A 15291-nucleotide genomic window follows, 5' to 3' on the forward strand; every position below is an offset into this window, starting at 1 on the left:
TTTTTTTTTTTAAATACAGGGAATAAGGTTTAGAACAACACCAGTCTGTGTCTGATAGCATTTCTCACTTGGAGAAGAGAGAGCAGTACATTTGTGGGTGGTCACTGGATTATAGGTCAACTGATATGGATGTACAGAAAGTCCTGAACAAGTATGAGACATGCTTACAGTCTACAGTTCAATGATTCTGTCCCTGTGTACTCTACATTTCAGTTCGGCATGACATGTTACACTGACTTATAACACTTAGGACATGAGTAAATGACATGCATAAAATATGAAGTAGCTTTGGTAAAAGTTATTGTCTTTCATTTTTCATGAAGTGACATTCAAATGACTTGAAGTCATATGATTTAATGTCACCCCAAATTATGGTGTATGATATTTCCACATCATATTACAAGGTGTCCAAATTTGTTAAACCACAGCTAACATAAACATGCACTGCTGTTTAAAAGTTTGGGGTCATTATGATTTTTATTTAAGAATTTTTCTTTTTTTCCAGGAAGGATGCATTAAACTAAACAAAAATGACAGTAAAGACATTTAATGTTACAAAAGACTATTGCAAATAAATGCTTTTTTTTTTTTTACTTTTTATTCATCAAATAATCCTGAAATTTTTTTTTAGTTTCCACACAAATATTAAGCAAAATGTTTGCGAAATTCAGTGCAACTAACTTTTCCTAATCGGATAATTTGACAAAAATTATATATAAAAAATTTTTTATCAATGTTTTCTCTAAAACCATCCCCATTACATCCAGGCCAGGGTAGGCCTATGTCAAAAGGCCCGGACCCTCTAAATGTAGTACAAAGTCAGGCCAGATCAATCTGTCATCGTTAAACATCCCAATCAGAGGACTCAGTCACCCATTCATAATTATGTCATCTCTGTGAAGTTAAACCACCAATAATCCACAGCTCAATGCACTAGCATATGGGTCACAACAAACTAACAACTACTGAAAGCAGCCAGGCACATACTCTCCACTGTCTCCAGTGTATGATGACAAGTATCAAAGCCGACAGACATAATGTGTTCCAGTATACCCAAAGCAAGGCCTGAAACATTTTATGCCACATTTGCATGACTGGCATGTATTCATTTGCTATGAGCAATATGTTGTTCATAAATGGAGGAAGATTAGGGATGAGGGAGGCATGCAGTATGCAGTGACAGAAGCAAACAGTCAGGTGCCATGTTTGCTGCACTTTGGGTCCTGACAGATTTCCAGCGCTGCAGGGGCCTCTGGGGCTCTTCACTGACTCACACGTCGCTGTTCTCGCCCGCTCCATCTACACAATAAAAGCTCAGCATGTCTGCTGGATTTCACGGCAGGCTCTTTCCGAACACACACGGCGCACAAACAGTGTGTGTGAACCTGCTCCAAGCTTTCCACAGCAAACACAACAGAGAATTCAGATAAAGCCAGGCCAGGGGATGTCTTCTCTATGCCTTGAGCACACTTCAGAGTGAAACCCTCGCCGTTTCATCATAGAGATCTTTAACACAAATCCAGTCAAATCGATCTGCCTCCATTAGTGAGTCACTCTAAAGAACTAACACATCTCTTTAATATAGCCTAGAGTGTGCAAAGCTATTTACAAGCATTTAAAGTTGGGTCATGTGTAAACAGGGTTACATTTTAATATTCTATTAATAAATTAGAGAGTTTTTTATGAATAATAAACAAGCCATTGACTCAGGCGTGATAAAGGGATTTTTGCTCAAAAATAAAAATTCTTAAATTATTCGCTGTAACATTGATACAAACATGAATGACTTTTCGTGTAATAAAAAAAGTACATTTTTGGAAGAATATACTGAATTTTTTTCCTCCATAAAATAAAAATGAATGTGCACTGGGGTGATCATGCCACAAACTCAATAACCAATGGCATTTGACGTGGATGGAGCATTTTAGTAGTCTGTTCATTTAAAAAATAATCATGAATTAATATTTGTATTCAGTACAGTTGAATTAAATTGATCCAAAATGAATGTAAAAACAATTATAATGGTATAGATGTCTATTTTTAATAAATGCGTTTTTTTATTTGATTTATTTAAACTTTCTATTCATCAAAGAATCCTGAAAAAAAGCACAACATTTTCCACAAACTTCAGCATATTAGAATAATTGCTGAAGGATCATGTGGCAATGAAGACTAAAGTCATGGCTGATGAAAATTCAGCTTTGCCATCACAGAAATATAAATTACATTAAAAAAATAAACTGTATTTTGAACAAATAAATGCAGCTTTAGTGAGCAAAAGAGACTTAAAGCTACATTGTGTAGGATTTTCTCCCATCTAGCGGTGAAATTGCATATGACTACCAGCTGAATATTACTTTCTAGCCCGTCCCATTCCGAGTGCGTTTTAACTCCTAAGGTGGCCGTATTATTTCAAATCTGTCGGCAGTAGCGAGTAATCTCCCCCTCGCATTCGTCACGGTGCCACTGAGTGTAAAAAACGCGAAAAGCGAAGCTTGAATTTCCAGGTATGTCCCTCTTTGGCTAATGTATTTTCAAGATGGAGGCGCAACATGGCTTCCGCCATTCGAGCAACTCATTCGTATGTATTATAAATGGCAGATTCTACGCGAGAATACTTGATTAGTTAATAGAAGTAATTATACATTAATGAGCACATATAATTGTGAAAGAACAAAGTGTTTTTTGCTAAGAATCAACTTTTAAAAAATGACAGTATAGCTTTAATTAAAAAACATAAAAAAAAAAAATCTTACTGGGCACCCCCACAAAATAAATAAATCAATCTATATTTGATTGATATATGTATATATACCACAACTACGAGTAGGACACACTCTCCTATCTCCTATAAAGGCAACAGCCACAGGAAACAGTGGTAAACATATGATAAGGAAGCAAAAACTGAGACTAACTACATGTCTCATGAGTTCCGCATGCTTATGCAGATACTGTCAGCCGCCCGGACAGGCCCTACAAAAAGCAACTGTCTGTTGCCTCCAGTAGTTGAGAGCAGCTGCAGCTGAAAGACACAAATACGGGCACGACCCCAGACAAATCACGACTTGACGTTCACAGAGAAAATACAAGAGGTCAGTCATCCTCATCCTGAGAAAAATGTGATTTGTATCTCATGTTTACTGCACTCTTCAACTGAATTAAATGGCCTACTGTGCATTTCACCAAGATAAACTTGCATGGACATGCGATGGGATATCTATCACATTCGCAGGCTTCTAAAAATTAACTTGAACTGATAATGGAATTAAAATATTTTTACTAAACCACGTTAGAATCAAAGCACCATATTTACTTAAAAAAAAAAAAAACACGCAGCCGATGCTAGTGGGATGAAGGAAGACAGTTGTTGCAACAGGTCCTATGGGAACATGCAACAGGAAAGATGTGGCTCATTTCCACCAGAAACATAACACTGAGTGATTATGGAGTGCCTGCGATCCTGCTTTTAAACGGAGACATTCTTCGTAGCTTATAAGTGACCAGCAGGAGCTAATTTTCTAAAAATGTCTATAACACAAGGCTTGCACACAATGCCGTCTTTTAGGCTGTCTGCTAGGCCTAGCAAAACCCTCAGAAGTGTTAACAGGACTATCAGGGTGGAACAAGAAACTCACCAATTGGAAGACAAAGCTGATGCCTACAGTACTCAAAAAGAGACACACCGAATATTAATTAAGAACACATGTCCATAACATTATGAATTACCTTGAGTGGCGATGTTTATTGCTGAGAGTGTTGACAGAACCTTGTTGAAGTTTTCCCCAGTATATAAGCTCTCTGGATCAAAGCCCTAAGGGAAAGACACACGTCAAAGACAGGAAAAACTGTCCAATGAGCCAGAAGTAAAAGCAGAAGAAGTAGGTCAGATACCTCAAGATATAGTATATGCCCATTTTAAACAACCAGTTACATTTTTTTTATAAACTAACAAATACAATTGAAATATAACAACATGAACATTTTGTTGAACTCTAAGAAAACTGCAAATCCTGTGTATAACATTTGGGACATTCACAATTAAAAATACGTTTGATTTTTTAATAATTAAGAAGAAATATACATCTTAAAAATAAATCTTAAATATATGGATTTTTTACACATTGCATCATATCATTAGTCATTTGATCTATGCATCAAACTATATCCATCTCAATATCAATCTCAATGGTTATTGAAAACATCTTTAGTGTGACCCAAATTTTTAGATGTTTGGTTTACAGGCCCTGTCAGTCGCTGGGTACAGACAGCTATCCCCTTTCTTGTTAAGGGTACGGTTTCACATGTTAAATAAAACATAATAGCATTTAAACAGCAATGCAAGAAGCGCGTGTCCTTGTATTTGCTGAGTGCTGTTTCGATATAAAGGCTGCAACAAGATGAACAGTTAAGCAACTTCAGCACTCAGTTCAGTTTATAGACTGCACTTTACCTTTTGCTTTAGAACATTTGTTAACTGTAGTTTGCATTTCTCTCTCATCAGTAGTTTAAAATGGCTCATATCAAGCTTAATCTTGTGCTACGATACTTCTCGTTTTCAGCTCCTTTAGAAGCAGAAGTGAAAGTTATGCGCCTGGCTTGTTTGTCCAGTCACATGACTTGCATCAACTATATGCCCATTGGGCCTTTAAAAGAGCATGAAACTGGAGCTTTCTTCCAAACAGATATGACAATATAAGCAAAAAATTATATCACAATATTCTTCACATTTTCGCCAATAACGCTATATATCACATGATCATTATACATATTTTTATTAGTGCTGTCAAATCGATTATAAAATAAAAGTTTGTTGATTTAATATACATGTATACACACACACACACATAAATATATCTCGGTATATACAGACACATAATATATATGTATATATATATATATATTATGTGTGTGTGTGTGTGTGTGTGTATATATATAAATATATAACACACATACATTGAACAAACTTATTTTTAGAATCGATTAATTACGATTAATTGATTTGACAGCATTCATTTTTATGAAAACATGATTAATAAGTCAGGGATTAGAGGAGGGTCAGTTCCTGAGTGAAAATGATAATGTCTGATAATAATTCATCTGATAATGAATCGGCATTTAGTTTTTGTTTTTGTGTGCAGTTTTCGAGGAAAGTCAGTATAAGAAAAGCATGCGCATTCTTTTTATCTCATCAAATTCAGACTGCAAAATAACAACACTAGCATAACTGAGACAGAAAGTACTCACATTAAATCAGATTAACATCTACCGTTCTTTTCTTCCATTTTAACTGGTATAAACGCCCCATTGCCAGCTACTCTGACCCTAACTCCTTGTCCAACTTCATTTCACCGCAAATTATAGGAGGGAGAAGCAATCATTTGTGCTGCTGAGAGAGACTTAGTTTAGCCAAAGATCACAGCATCACACTTTTATAGTATCAAGTTGAGTACCAATTGTCTTTAGCAGAATTTGATAGATATTGTTCATTCATCAGTTGATATTTTGAGATAAATAGCATGCTAATTGAGCCTGATTGACCGGTTAATAGTGTTCAGTCCCAAAATTTGCAGAGAGCATAGCCCACATTTTCTGTACGTAAATTTTGTGCAAATTTTTTTTTTGTTTACATTTAAATGCGTGTATCTTATTTGCTCGTACTAAATTGTAATAGGGCAAATTACACATCTGTATCGACTACTGAAAAAAAAAACATCAGTCTATCACTAATCTTTGGATAGTTCAGAGACATTACATAAAACGTTACAAAATGCGATACAAAAACCGCATTACTGACACATCAGTAGAATTCATAGATGCATCGAATCAGTATAATTCATTCCTGTATAATTCATTCTTCATCTTCTTCTGAATCAGTTTCTGTTTATAGGCCTATATGGTCATATATGGCTGAATTAAACAAATATTTCCACTTGCCATTGTGTAGCATTTACTACATTTGACCGAGTGGATCAGATAGTCTGAGCTGATTTCATAGAGTGAAGGTGGAAACTAATTTGCATAGGCCTATTCATTGAGTTGACCCACGTACACCAAATGAAGAAAAGGTGTAGAGTTCAAGTGTGCCGCGCACGCGTCCTGAAAAGTGAAGCCAAAACCTTTCGATCAGTATAGGTCATAAACCTCGCCCGCTCCATGTAATCAAATGGGACGTGAGCCAAACGAAAAAATACAATTACAAAGATGATTTCTGTCATTTTAGGTAGGCTACTTCTTTATCAAGTACGTTCAAGTGTTTGTTTTCCCAACAAGTATTTGGTTTTAGTTAGTTAGTTATTTGATGCTATGAAAAACCAGGGTGTAACATCATGATTGATAGCTGTGCGTGGGACTGTGGGCAGGACCTGGATGCCGTGGCTCAACCACAGGATCACTACTGCGCAGACTCGGGCTCCGAACAACGTAATCAGCAATGACTGTTACTGGGATATTTTGGGTTAATTTTTCTAAGATTAGATGCGCTATCAATCTATTTTACAGTCTAAGGTAGAGTTACATTCAAGCTATTTTAAGGCATGAATAAATTATTTTCACATGGAAAAAAAGTGTTTAAATATGCCATTTTGATTATCAAAGATTAAGGGATAAAATTATTGACTGCGGGGCTACTTTAACAAAGTCATAACTAAGCATAAACAAGTGACATGGCACTAATGAGACATGCTTACCACATGTGCAAAGTTTATCAGTCCAGAACCACATTATGGTCACAGTTTTAGTACAGGAACACTATTAATGCAGAGAGTGTGGCATCAAAGTCTGGCTATGTGTTTGTGTCAATAATAGACATTGCAGATTGACAATGTTCACTATGATGGGTATAATTCCTGACCATCTTCCTGAGACGCCTGTAATGTTGCTGCAGCTCAAGACCATAATAAATTAAATGCACATGCAAAAGAGCTAGTATTATGAGCAATCTTGTTTACTGGCATATTTTATGATCACATGTGCAACACCAAAACAAAACCCTGCTATGTATTTGTCTGTCCTCAGGGGGAGCTAAACTAAATTAGATGGGCAGAAGAGAGAAGTACTCTAGATACCAATATAAATTATTAAATATATTATTTAATATAAATTATTAAGACTCTGTTACGTAAATCATTCCTCTATAAAAGCGATGCTTAGAGGCAAAGCTTTAATCTGAAATGTATTTTCATGCACATACACTACAAAACTGATTGTGTTTATGTGTGATACAGCCTACAGCCCTAACGTTACACCTTAAAAGAGTAGATCCTCAGCCTAGGGGGTCGCATATTTTATACACACTCAGCTGTGTTTCTCAAAGTCATTCGGGTGATACAAAACACAATAAAGTAGACAAAAAAGTATCCTACCTCAACCTTTAGAGACTGACATCCTTTTAGAAACTCCCGAATGTTGGCAATACAGGCCGCTTCGCATCTGGGTTCAGTTGAATACTGTAAGCAATGAAAGAATGAGGATGTAAATAATCTAAACTTTGCTTCGACCACAGTGAAAAGCAAAGAAGATCTCGTTTTGGAAGTGAATGTCAGCCTAGCCCTAGCCTATAAGCCACATTGTACCCAGCTAATGTTAACGTTACTGCTGCCATGTATCGCATGCTAAATTTCTTTGGGGTTCAGTATACTACTGTTACTATTTCTTTGCGTGAGCTTCGCCATAGTACACACACACGCACACATCTGCTAGATCTCATTAGGCCCTGTCGCACCAAGAAAATATATTTTGGAGGAAGTGACGAAGTTTGCTCAGCAAGATTCTACTTGGACCGTTTACTAGTGATGGCAAATCCGACTAATTTCCTCGAATCGATTCTTTCAAACAGTTCGTTTCAAAGAACCGGCTCCAAATCCAATTCTTTTGCGCATTTACCATCACATGGGCTCCATACAATATACAAATAAGGACATCACATTTTGTATCGCAGTTTCATGTGGTGGCAGCAATGATTCTGCTAGTCATTTAAACTCAAATTATTTGCATTAACACTACACTTATTATTTTACGTGAAAGCTTAGCTTAAAAGTTTTTAACGAATCGTTCAGTCACGTTTCGCGAACAGGCTAATCCAAATCATTAAAAAGATCCGACTCCAAAGAATAATTCGTTTACGAATATTTGGGAAATTCAAACAGAAATTATTTATTTGAAAGCGTCGTATAAAATCACTAAAGTGGTATGGCACATATATATGATAAAAAGAAAGGAAGTGATACCAACAAAACGTATAATGGACCCTTTATTTAAAAAAGCATAAACTTTTATCTGTCAAGTTGTATTGATCAGCACATTCGTTATAATGTCCGTGTATCGAAACACCAATTCGTTTAAATCAAAACGATTTTAAACGAACTTTATTCAACAGAAATCAAAATATATACAGTAAGCGTAAGCTATCTTATGAATAACGATCCTGCGTGTAATGAGCAAAAGGGGGAGTTGAATTTGGTAAAGTTACTTGCTAGCAGCAGAGGAATAACGTTAGCCTACAGAAAAACATTCAATAATCTGAAATCTCACTGACATAGTTAAACGGCTTTTACAAAGAATAAAATTGCTTTACAAATGTCCTTGGCATTTTATACAAAAGTGAAGATTGACAAGGACTTCGTTTTTGAGAATGCGATAATGCGGAACAATTTCTCATGTAACAGGAAGTCAGATTGTATCTTAAATTGTGCGCCCTGAATAAACCTACAGTTAAATACACATTCATCGCGTACTTTTATTTATTAGAAAATGTATTGTATCTTTGCAAAATATAATGCATCTCAAAGTGTCCCTTAACAGTAAGCGTCTTGGCATTAGGCATCGTGCACCGTCAGTTCCGCATGGCTGTAACGTTATTTGCTGCGGTTGCATTAAAATATATACAATCCACTAATGTTTACGACTGGTTGATCAAAGAAACATACATGAGCATATTATAAATTACCTTTAAAATGGCTCCAGGCAGCAGTCGCTCCATAAGCTTACACAAGACAACCCCATCTCTGAGAGATGTTTTCAGAAATTCCTCAGGATCAGCGATATTCTTTTTGGGTGAATTAAGCACGCCTAATGTTATTAGCCACGTAACAGTCTGCTCCTCGGGGTTCATAGTTTAGGCTCAATGGGCCTTTCAGATTTAGCTGCACCCTTGGTGCGCCGGCTCTCACTATTTGTGTTGAGATGCTACCCACATCCGTAGCGCTTCTGCTTTTTCTGTATGTTACGACCATTTAGCCTCGCCACTTAGTTCTCAGTGGACGTCTGCTATATAACCAACATAAAGGCTCTTTGACATTTCAGTGAAACAAAGGGAACTGTAATTGCTTTAAAATGCAGCAAGAACATTCCATAGGGCTCAACTTTTATTGTTTTTATTTTATATTAAATGGGCCTATGTATGTGAACACTGACATTATACCAATACACCACTATTATAGTTGGAATATATGAAGAAACAGACAAGTAATACATTCATTTCAACTCAAATGATTGTTTATTGGAGGGGAGGGGCCAATGCAATTCAACTGTAGTACTCCATGACTCCATCTAATCGTCAGTCTCAACGAACAGCAGCCTCCAAAGAACACAGATTCTGGATCTAGGTGAAAACAAAAGTAATTGTATGAAGATGCAAAATCAATTTGTAAAGGTTTAAGGACTTTAACATACCTGCTTCTTCAAAAAGGCTTATGGATCACCCACAATGACAACAGGTCCTGATCAGCAATGATGTATTCATCATGTATGTATTACCATCAAATTCCCTTTCCTCCATTCACCCTGCAACAAGAGAGTTTCCATCAGCAAACTGTTGTAGCTCAGCATACGGGACAGATATTCTTAAAAATAATGACCCAATCTGAAATGTTTTCCAGGCTTGTTGATAGGGTGCTGTCTTTCTCCACGTGGTCTCCTTTGTTAGAATCGGCATGCTTGCAAGCGGTTCTGGCTTTTTGTTAACACTAAGTGAATTTACAATTTCAAAAGGGTTCCACTGGGAAGTTTCAAGAGGTTTTGCAGTTATGTGGTTTATATTTGACTGTAGGGATAGATCCATTGAGAAGATTCATCTTAATATCCTTTTATAAAAAAAAAAATGGCCATTTCTCATTTGAAAGGGGCAACAAAAAAAAAACATCCAGACATTCTCCTTTAGTGCAACAGAATTGACTGATTTTTCTGAGACTAAGACCTCCTAAACTCAGTGATCCAGTGGTTGGGGGAGGGATCAGACTCCTTTGAAGGCAGAGATGAGGTTTTGTTAATGTTGGAAACAGCGTTTCAGATTGCATTTGAAAAAGCCAGGGCAATCAAGACGATGTTTGACTAAATTACACTAACCTTCAGGCTGCAAAATAACACCACAGAGACTTGACTTATACCAGAACAAAAGGGTTTGCTTTGCTTACCAGCTGTTGACAGGTTTTATCTGTGGTGCTGAATTGTTTCTTGCATTTTGGTTGTCTTTGGATTGGTCGATGCAAGACGTCAATGTTTAGGCTTTGTGATGATCCATTTGCACTGAGGAAAACTACACCCATAGAGTTTGGAAAAAGGTGACATTTGTCCATTCCTCAACAATGTGAACAATCATGCCTACATGAATATTCTGCATTGCATCTATATTAAGTGGCATTTGGGGGTGCTCACCATGGAAAACTGAAGAGGTGAATAGATATTTACACTTCATTGTTTCTCATTCTCTTGAATAGTGTTGCTCAAGATCTTTGATTAAAAACACTTTATTGGTAAATGAAAGCCATATGCTAGGGCATTGCAGGTTTAACAAATCACTATTATACAAAAACACACTTAAGATTTGCAACGGTACCATTAAATGGGATGTGGGCATGGGAAAATAAACTTTGCATTTAAAAAGGACAAAAAAAAACCTCCACAAGTTTGTGTACAGCTTTAAACTGAAGCTTGAAGTCCAGAGTTTAAAAGGGCGCTCCTTTGAATCTTAAAGTCTTTTGAAAGTCTCAACGAGAAACCTCCATTTCCCCCCTTTTTCTCAGTATCTGCTCCGGGCCATTCCTCTATCTGCCCGACCGCCGCCGCGGCCACCACCCCGAGGTGCCCCACGGCTCGAGCTGCTGTATTCACGAGGATAGCCTCTTTCAAGAGGGGGCGGTCCCCGCTCCTGCCTACCCGGTCGGTCACCACGATTAGTGGAGTACGGGTCACTCCGACTGCTGGGATAACTGTCGCGACTGCCATATCCATCCCGGGAACTGCTGCCATAGTCGTCATAACGACTGCTTCCGCCACTCCCACTGTAGGACGGAGGGGGACCCCTTGAGGGTGGGGCGCTGCGTGAGTTACCTGCAGGGTCAATGGGTCATGTAATTGGCAAAATTTTACTTAAACATTCTTTGCATGATACTGCGTTGTCAAGTGCCCATTTCCCTAAATTTGCGTCACGTCTAGCTCAAAATGTTACAAACTTTCCAAATGGGGCTAGAACAAATTTGGATCTCAGATTCTGGGTGGGACTACTTAAGCCTAAGATAACTGAACTACCCAACTGAAGTGTAGACAATTGACCACTCAGAGGCCTTTGACACGTCATTGAGTAAATGCACTTTCCTTGGTTTGGATTGAACTCCAGATAGATTGTGGTTTGAGTATTGCATCTCTCTTGGTTGTTCGGACAGAGCTACTGGAACGACTCAAACTTTTGAGGGGCAAAAAACAGCTTGCAAGAGAATCCTTGTTGGTGCGATTTTGGTTGGAACTCTCACGATGAAAAGATGCCGCATTTGATGTTTCCAGTTTTTGGCAATCACACGAGACAGCCCTTTCCAAGCCCAAAACAGGCGGTTTGAGTGGAGCCCCTTAACCCTTTTCACCACACTAAAGGTTTAATCTTACCGTAACCGTCGTAAGGGTCTCTATAGGAGCCTGTACTGGGCCGTTCCATGTAACCCCGGGGCTCTCGTCCTCCACCATAGCCATCGCGATCACTAAGAAACAATAAAACATTAGGCTGGATTCTCAAACTGCCATCAAATACATCTGGCAATAGATGTTAACACACCTGTAACCTCTGGATCCTGAGCCATAGTCATCTCTAGAACTGGAATGGCTTGAATACTCCCGGTATGGGTAATCACGTGGTGCCGGAGCGTAGTCTCGACTGTCCCTTGAACTCATGTAGTCACGGCTGGAATAACTGAAAAATATGAACAGCTTGAGTGTCATTGTATATGGCAACACAGATCATCACAAATGTTATTTTAGTATTGGTTCATATTTTACTCTGTTTTTCTAGTCAAATTAAATTTTATAAATACTTAGATTTAGTGGCCAATTTTCTTTATAAAGTTCCATCAAATAATCCTTTCAAATAATGAAAATGATTTTTAATAGTTTCACTTAACAGAACAGCCCCTCCCACTCCACTACATAAGGAAAGCTGTGAGAATTGAGTACACAAAGTGTCCATACTTCAAATTTTTTTGGGGTTAAGAGCATTAAAGAGAGAGAAAGTCTAATTTGTAGCAGCCCTAAATGATTAATGCTTTCACATATCTCACCTGTCTTTACTACTGTAGTGGTCATCACGAGGTGGAGGACCATCATCCCGCCGTGACATTAGAGAATCTCTGCGAGGAGAGGGGCCATATGGGTCCCTGTCTCTGGACACTGCCGTTGCTAAATTAATTGAAAACACAATGATTGTATGGTTCAAACGATAAAAAGAGCACAAAACTGTTCGGCAAACTCACGTCTGCCCATTGGCCCAGAGGGTGCAGATCTCTTGGGTGGGGGTCCTCCGTTCCGCACTGGGGGCCCTCTCTTCAGTGGTGGTGGCCCTCTTGAAGATATGCCTTTAAAAAAGGGTTCTACAATCCCTACGTTACCTTGGTAATATTTTTGGCAGCAAGTATGTTTTAAGTGTAGGCTCAGAACTTCTTAGAAAACAATCAGTTCAAATAGATCATCAAAAGAGTGTCATCACTGCGCAAAAAAATAATAAAATAAGGTAATGTTCTGAATGGTACCTCTGCTTGGTGGTCCCCGCATTCCAGATGGTGCACCTCTGGACCCTCGTGGACCTCTGGCAGGGCCACGACTCCGTGGATGAACTGGTGGTGGACCACGGCGTCCTGAAGACTCAAACTGAGGTTTTGTGGCCTGTTCCACTTTTATAGGTTTTCCATCAAGGGGCTTGGAAACACAAGTTACAGAAGTTTAGGAAACCGTTGCTTTAAATATACAAGCTCACTGAAAAGCAAATGTGCACATTATGTAAGCTCAGAACTTCTTAGAGGACAATTGTGGACTACATCAGTTCAAGATGATCACTACCACAAACCATCATCACAGCTTACAAATGTGAAGTTAACACCATTACTCACCTTTCCATTCATTTCCCTTGCAGCATCTTTAGCGTCACCAGGATTTTCATAAGTTACAAACGCAAAACCTCTAGATTTGTTTGTTTCACGATCCTTCATCAACAGAACTACAAAGGACAAGGGGTAGGAAAAAATATGGTTTCACTTGACACCAAATGCTTAATTGAAGGCATAGTTCACCCAAAAATTAAAACTGTCATCAATTGCACACTCATGTAATTCCAAACCCATGAAAATCCCCTTCACCAAAAAGTCAGTTCAAAGTGTTCATTAAGAGATTGTAAGAAGCCCATATGAATCCAGTGGTTTAATCCACAGATCATGTCTGAAAGTTGTGGCTTTGGAATGACATGAGGATGAGTATATGAAATCATTTAAATTATTGTGTAACTAGCCCTTTAACATTTTTAGCTCATGGCTGCAGCACAAATTACTACAAATAAATACACTTGCATAGCAAAATTATGTTTCTATCAAGTAATTTAGAGCATAGCACAATTACGTTTCTATCAAGTAATTTAGATCATACAACTACTATTACCTTCAGCCAATCGGCCAAATTTGCTGAAATATGCTTCAAGGACCTTCTCACTAGTTTCAGTGTTCAGACCACCAATGAACAGCTTTCCTGGTCGGTCTGCCTCTGCCATATTTCCCACTGCTGCCACTAAAGAGGGGAGGACATTTCTGCATTACAAGAGAACAGTTCAGTACATCTCGTCCGAAAAAACCCAACAGCTTAACTGGTCTCCCAGGTTAACTAAAGAGTGCCTAAAACCAGCAAACAGACCTAACGTTACCTCACAAAGTGGGAGAGGAAAAATAATAATTTAAACGGGTTATCAACAATTACATGCATAGTAGCAGAAAACAATGGGGGGAAAAGGCAGTACGTGTTGCTGTAACGTCACCGGTTAATGGATTTAGAAAAGCTGTTTGACGATAGAAAACGCGTTTGATATAATCATTCTCTGGCGTAACGTTTAGATGGTTAACGTTAACTCAGCGACCATTAGCCGATACAGGCCCTGCCTTGCTAACAGCAGTTGCTGCGGAGCACGTGCAAAACACTACGAACCGTTATTAGTTTTAGAAGATACTAAACATTTCAGTCGAACATTTTGCATGGCATTTCCATACACATTTATAAAGCATGCTTCACAAAATGGCGGACGCTTAAATTTACAAGGCTACTGGCAGCTCCAGCAGCCTGAGACCTCTTCAGGCCATAAGGCTAACTTGCAACACATGTTTGATGAAGAATCTCATATAATCATAATAAACACTCACTCATAATCTAATTATAGATTAAAAGATATAAGAGAATACCGCTACTGTTTCAAAGTTCAAAATGGCGATTGAAATGTGCGTTTAGAAAAACATCTTGCCGTCTGCCATCTACATGAGGCCATTTTCAGTTACCGTTAACGTTACCATCACATCTGCTAAATATATATACCTATCAGGCTAAAGCGCATTTAACTAAACGTGCACGATAAAATTACCATCTATCAATAAACCAAAAATATAAGTATGATGAATGATACATTTACTCACCTCAGGATCAATAGGCAGAAACAAAAGCGTCTACTGGTTTATATGTGTCTAATGTGTGGTTTCGACCCGCCCACAGTGCAGTAACTTACTCTACGGTAAGAGGGAGGAACACAACGGGTTAAAAGTCTCTCGCGCCCTCTATTGTCATGTTTGCAAACTGTTCTTATTTTAGTCATTGCGAAAGCCAGTCGTAAATGCATTTTACACAAATAAATAAATAACGTTAGCGTTTTAAATATATATTTAAAATGGTGTAAGAGTCATATCTGAAGCTAAACAAAAACTGTTGTGTACATCATGAAGCGGGCCGCCTCACGGGGCAGACATCATGACACCAGACCAGCCGAACACTAAAAGCAAAATTAATAAA

The 15291-nt window shown here is 38.1% G+C and overlaps 2 protein-coding genes across 4 annotated transcripts in view; both read right to left on the minus strand.

Annotated features, from left to right (window-relative positions):
- Positions 1-9270, minus strand: part of arhgef6 (Rac/Cdc42 guanine nucleotide exchange factor (GEF) 6) — a 31472-nt gene extending 22202 nt beyond the window's left edge. For all 3 annotated transcript variants that reach the window (XM_079630358.1, XM_079630357.1, XM_079630356.1), the window contains exons 1-3: positions 8945-9270; positions 7362-7445; positions 3727-3811 (exon numbers count right to left, since the gene is read on the minus strand). In XM_079630358.1, coding sequence (XP_079486484.1) covers positions 3727-3811; positions 7362-7445; positions 8945-9109 — 334 coding nt within the window. In that variant the 5' untranslated portion in view covers positions 9110-9270. The remainder of the gene's footprint in view (positions 1-3726; positions 3812-7361; positions 7446-8944) is intronic.
- A 791-nt stretch (positions 9271-10061) lies between these two features.
- Positions 10062-15273, minus strand: rbmx (RNA binding motif protein X-linked). Its single transcript, XM_079630989.1, has 9 exons — positions 14922-15273; positions 13906-14031; positions 13365-13471; positions 13008-13173; positions 12732-12848; positions 12540-12657; positions 12041-12175; positions 11875-11966; positions 10062-11325 (listed from the first exon to the last, which is right to left on the minus strand). The coding sequence occupies exons 2-9, from the start codon at positions 14012-14014 to the stop codon at positions 11015-11017; spliced, it is 1155 nt and encodes a 384-aa protein (XP_079487115.1). The 5' UTR covers positions 14015-14031; positions 14922-15273; the 3' UTR covers positions 10062-11014.
- Between the last annotated feature and the right edge of the window lie 18 nt (positions 15274-15291).

This window comes from Phoxinus phoxinus, assembly GCF_949152265.1.
Source record: "Phoxinus phoxinus genome assembly, chromosome: 12".
NCBI classification, from domain to species: domain Eukaryota; kingdom Metazoa; phylum Chordata; class Actinopteri; order Cypriniformes; family Leuciscidae; genus Phoxinus; species Phoxinus phoxinus.

Excerpts from the sequence above, each read along its gene's own strand:
- rbmx (XM_079630989.1), bottom strand. The coding sequence starts at position 14,014 with ATGGCAGAGGCAGACCGACCAGGAAAGCTGTTCATTGGTGGTCTGAAC. Across the intron at positions 12,658-12,731 it reads CTCTGGGCCAATGGGCAGAC|CAACGGCAGTGTCCAGAGAC; the intron begins GTGAGTTTGCCG and ends CAATTAATTTAG. Across the intron at positions 11,967-12,040 it reads TCAGGATCCAGAGGTTACAG|TGATCGCGATGGCTATGGTG; the intron begins GTGTGTTAACAT and ends ATTGTTTCTTAG.